We start from the raw sequence: 5,342 nt of genomic DNA, 5'->3' as shown, positions 1-5,342 counted from the left end.
CGCGCGCTGCGGGGGTGAGGCGCTACCCGGCAGGCGCCGAGCCGGCAGCGGCGGGGGAGCCGCCCCCCGCGCGGTCACGTGAGCGGGACCCGCCAATAGGGGCGGGACGCCGGCTGCGCAGCCGGGATGGGCGGTGCCGGTGCCATTGCCATTGCCAGTGCCAGTGCCAGTGCCACAGCCGCAGCCTTTAGTCTTAGCTGTGTGGGGGTCGGTCTCATCTCCCTGGCAACTAGCGGACGGGATAAAAGCCACAGCTTCAAGCTGTGCCGGGGCAGGTTCAGGTTGGACATCGCGAGGAATTTGTCCACAAAGCGGGTGATTAAACGTTGCAGTGGGCTGCCCTCGGAGGCAGTGGAGTCACCATGCCCGGAGGTGTTTGAGAAAGGCTGGATGTGGCACTCAGTGCCCTGGTCCCCATGACACGGTGGCGCTCGGCCACAGGCTGGACTCGATAGCCTCAGAGGTGTTCTCCAGCCTCGCTGATTCCGTATTCTGAGGCGGTGGGGAGCGGCAGCGGGGTCCCCTCCAGCGCTGCCGTGCCCGCCTGCGGCCGCGCTCCTACGGCGGCTGCGGGGCCGCTGCCGCTGGGCTCCTCCGCAGCCCCGGCGCGGCTGCCGGCGGCTCCCCGAGGCGCGGCTGTCGGCTGCGGAACCGCCCGTGGCTCCTGCGCTGGCGTCCGCTGTGTCCCGTTAAAACCTTGAGGAAAGGAGGGCCGGGAGCGCTGTGGGAACCGAGCGGGAACGGGATCGCTGTGGGGCAGAGGGGGCTGCGCGATAAAGAAACTCAGGAAGAGTTTCTTCGTGCTGAATTGATTTAAGCATTACTTGTTTTCAGCTTTAGAAACTACTGAACACTTTACTGAAGCATTTTAAAATAAGGTGCGAAGGTTACTTGGAGGAACGAGGAAACAGAAAACCTTTGCCTTAATGGGGACCCAAACCATCGTAAAGGATCAAGATGCTGAACCTGGTGCTGTTAGAGGTTTTTTCAGCCTTAACGATGCCTTGATTTGATACCAAACCAAATCTAATTTCGGTATCTCGTGGGGTGGGGAATACCCGCTTCGGATTTTGACCCAGGAGATGCGCACTCGCTGTCCATACAGCATCAAGTGTGATTCACTCTAGATTGTTTTACAGAACACGCTACACTTTATTTGAGCAGTAAATTCAAGTTCTGGTGGTAGCCGTCTTTGGAGAGAAAAAAAAAAAACAACAAAACAAAACAAATGCAGCTGTGCGAGGGGTGTGTTTCTGTACTACAGCGCTCGGACTACACCTCCCTGCCTTCACCGCGCGCCTCCCACGAACAAAGACCTCCACGATTGGCGGAGGTCCGCGCTCAGTACGCGCCAATCGCGGCGCGCGGCGTTGAGCGGTGCGGGGTCAGAGCGGGCTCCGGTGGGCGGTGCGGGCGCTCTCGTTCCGGTGCTCATCCCGCGGTTCTTCCCGAGCCTCTTCCCGTGCTCCTCCCGCCGCTCTCCGCAGGCCGCCCCGCCCCGTGGGACATGGGGGCGCGGAGCTGAGCTGCGAGTCCGCCCGGGGACGGCTTCTGCGACGGTACGGCCCTGCCGGGGAGGGGAACAGGCCGCTCCGGGAAGGACCGTGAGGGGGCGGCGTGTGCGACCGAGACCCCCCTTGCCTTCCAAACGCATTCCGGAGCTCCTGTTGCCGGTGACTGCGGGGCTGAGTCTCCGCCGGCCGCGGGGCCTGGGGAGCTGAGTCCCGGGCCTGGTCCCAGGCGGGCTGAGGCCTCGGCCGCCTGGGGAGGGCTGCAGCGGAGCTGTGGAAGTGCCTCTCCAGGGCCGCCCCGGCCAGAGCACAGAGCGGAGGGGGAGAGCGACAGAGAGACAGGGTCGTGGTGCCTGGGTCGGGCTTTGATCTCAAAGCTACGAACAGGGGACAAGAGCAGGCATCTAGCTCGCTGCTCTGCCACACTCCTGAATTATAGATATCTTATTATAACTTTTAAGACCAATTTTTTTTTTTTTTAAATTAAAAAATACTCCGGGAAGTGGGCAGGGGTGCGAGTTTTGGTGGAATTGGTTTTTGCAGGTCGTGGAGAAGGGTGAGGGTTTCAGAGCTGTCTCCGGAGTTGAAGCTTAGGAGAGATGGAGAAGAGTCTGAGGATAGCATAATCATGTAATGGTTTGGGTTGGAAGGGACCTTGAAGAACATCTAGTTCTAAGCCCCCTACCCTGAGCAGGAACACCTTCCACTGGACCACGTTGCTCAGAGCTCCATCCAAGTTGGCCTTGAACACTTCTAGGGATGGGGCATCCACAGCTTCTGGGTAACTTGTTCAAATGCATCACCACCCTGACAGCAATTTCTTCCACTCTCTAATCCAAACCTGCCCCCTTTTCAGGTTAAAGACCTTAGCCCTTGTCCTGTCACTGTATGCCTTTGTGAAGGCATATAGTGATATGCCTTTGTCCCTCTCCATCTTTCTTGGAGCTCCCTTCAGATGAGTGTAGCCTAATGGAATAGGAGAGGGTAAAACTTGGTTTTGTGGGTGGGTTTTTTCAGGGGATTAGAAGTAAAAAGGCAAAAGGTGATCAGGATGGAAAGAGTTATAAGAATAATCTGGTGCTTGGGACACGGACATGGAAGTCGGAGACTTTGGTTAGCATCAGCTCCACTCCTGACTTGATTTTTAAGTCTTGAATAGTAAGTTCCTTCCTGTACTATGGAGAATATTTAATAATACTCAACAGAGTTGGTTTGGCTTTGTTTGTTTGGTGGTTTTGTTTCCTGAGGTTTTGTTTTGTTTCTTTTATATTAGAGTTTTTCCTTTGGAAAACAAACTTGTATTGGTTGAGCTACTGTATCTCCCAGTTGATATCTTTTTGATTTCTGATAGTCCATATAAATAGTCTGGAAGCTAATAATTGGCCTGTACTTTTCACTCTAGCAATCTCCTGAAGTAAGGAGCATTGACTTAGAGATTAACAGCATTTTTTTTCTCAGTGAAAATTTCAGAAATTATCATAATCTAAATACATGTTTATGGTTCATTGTTTTTGATGAGTGTGGTAAATTTATGTTCCTCAGAGGCCAACCTTCAGTGAAGAAAAACTATTTAATGTTGGCAAATGATGTTAAAAGAATGTGATTGCTTTAAAATTGTATTTGTTCTTTATTTGGGGGAAAACAAGTGATTTAACAAATTAACAATATGTATTCACTCCCACTTTTGTGCCTAAAGTTACTTGGCTGAGTTGGTACTGGCAACAACCAGGACTACAGTTAGCATTTAGTAGTTTCTGAGGCACAAGGAAATTGGTTTTTTTACTCCAAGATATTAGCATTTTCTCTGAACAAACCTATGCTTTTGTTGCCTGTTAAGTAGTTATTATTAAACAGCTCTGCAATCTGATACTCTCACACTAACACGTCTCCTTTGAAATCGATCTGGTGGCTTGGACTTCGACTGAGCAAGGCGTGACCTGCTTGCTCTCTTTTATTGAGGGATACTTGTGAAAAGGAGAAAAAACAACTCAAACACAGCCTCTAAGGCCGTTTCTATCTTTGAATGTGTGGCATTACACTAGTTATTTGATATATAGAATAGAGCTTAATGTTCACTGTTCTTGATGCACTGTTGATTTTTTGTGGTTCATTTTTCTGTAAAACCTTTTGATTGCCAAAGCTACTCTGAAAAGATTTTGTTTTTTGCACCTTTACACAGAAAGATGTTTATAGTCTTCTAGGGTGCCTTGTGAGAAGACTGGATTTATTGAAAACATTTGTCACTAGTGTAAGGAGAAAAAAACAACACACAAGACTCCCATAAAGATTGACTGGTCTGAAATGATGTATAGGAAACAAATAAAAATCTTATTATCCAAATATATCTGTTCTCTGCGCAGGAAGTTTAGATTTCCAGTTTATAAATTTCAGGACCCACACATCCTTACCAATTCCATCCACCTACCATGAATTCTAGTCCTTGAGTTTTTTATACCTTTTTGTTTTGAACAAATAATTGCCTTTGTGCTTTTTTTTTTTGTCTCTGTTTTAATTGATGATAAATGTTGTGATAGTGGTAATAATTTTTTTTTCAGCATGTATTTTGTATGAATGGTGCAGAAAAGATGAATTCTGCTATGAGTGAGGAGCCTGATGCACTATCTGTGGTTAACCAACTCCGAGATCTAGCAGCGGATCCATTGAACAGACGGGCCATTGTTCAGGATCAAGGATGCCTGCCAGGTCTTATTCTGTTTTTGGACCATCCCAACCCTCAGGTTGTTCATTCAGCTTTACTAGTAAGTATTCTGGATAAATTTCTGTGTTGGTAGGGCATTTTTAAACTTTGCTAAACAAGTTGATTAAACATGCAGTTTACAAATGAAATTGTTTAAACAAGTAAAAACGTGAAAAATAATGCCTGGTTTTATATAATGTTGGTATTAATTGCATGTGTTTTTTAAAAAAAAACATGTATTTCAAAAATGACACATTGTTCCAGGGGATATTTTAAAATATATTAATTTACTTTGCATTTTTTCTCTAGTACAGCTAATTCACTTTTTATGTGGAGTGAGGTAAGGACCCTTAAATCTCTTTGTTAAGATGAAGTCATAGAGCTTGGTAAATATGGACAGGGATTTGATTTTCACTTTATAAAAGTCAAAATCCAGTCATAGGATAGGTTAGAAACAAGCTCCTGAGGCAATGTAGTCCTGTCCCATGCCCAAATTAGGTGCACTCAGATCACAACTCATGGTTGTGTTTGCTTGATCTTCAACACCTTGAAGGATGAAGATTCCATAACCTCTCTGGCACACTGTTCAGCATTTGAACAGCCTCATGGTATTATAAACAAACAAAACCTTCTCAAACTTGAAAGGACCAATCAACCCAAAATCTATCTGTATCTAATATAACTTGTTCCAGCTTTTGCCTGTTTCTTCTCATTCTTAATCATAAGCGCTGAAGTCCTGATTTCTTTTCCTGAAGTGTAATATTAGCTTAAAAATGTATTTATTACTTAGAAATGAGAGAAACGAAAGTCAGAATTTAGTAATTTCAAGAGCTGAATTAGACTTCTAAGATTATGAATTACTGAAGTTTATGTAGTGCTCCTTTCTCTTCAATTATGTCATTATTTAATTGTAAAGAATGTGAAAGAACAAAGAACTCTGGCTTTTACATGTATACGTGGCAAGCATACATTATTCTTTATATCACTGAGACCTATTTGTGCCATAATTCTGTTTTTCATTTGTGTTGCTTTCATAGTGGGTATTTGTGGACTTGTTGAAATTATTTTAGTGACTCTTGATTTCTTTTTTGTTTGGGAGAGAAGTCCCGTAAGCCAGGAAACCTGTGTCCTGC

The 5,342-nt window shown here is 46.1% G+C and overlaps 1 protein-coding gene across 1 annotated transcript in view; it reads left to right on the top strand.

The window, feature by feature from the left end:
* The first annotated feature begins 1,347 nt into the window (after positions 1-1,347).
* The window catches only part of ARMC1 (armadillo repeat containing 1), a 33,989-nt gene continuing 29,994 nt past the window's right edge, over positions 1,348-5,342 (top strand). The window contains exons 1-2 of the mRNA XM_002198732.7: positions 1,348-1,559; positions 4,067-4,270. Coding sequence (XP_002198768.1) covers positions 4,079-4,270 — 192 coding nt within the window. The 5' untranslated portion in view covers positions 1,348-1,559; positions 4,067-4,078. The remainder of the gene's footprint in view (positions 1,560-4,066; positions 4,271-5,342) is intronic.

The sequence above is a fragment of the Taeniopygia guttata genome, chromosome 2 (genome assembly GCF_048771995.1).
Source record: "Taeniopygia guttata chromosome 2, bTaeGut7.mat, whole genome shotgun sequence".
Classification (NCBI taxonomy): Eukaryota; Metazoa; Chordata; class Aves; order Passeriformes; family Estrildidae; genus Taeniopygia; species Taeniopygia guttata.
The sequence above is the reverse complement of the archived record's forward strand: the minus strand, read 5'-3'. Positions and strand labels throughout refer to the sequence as shown.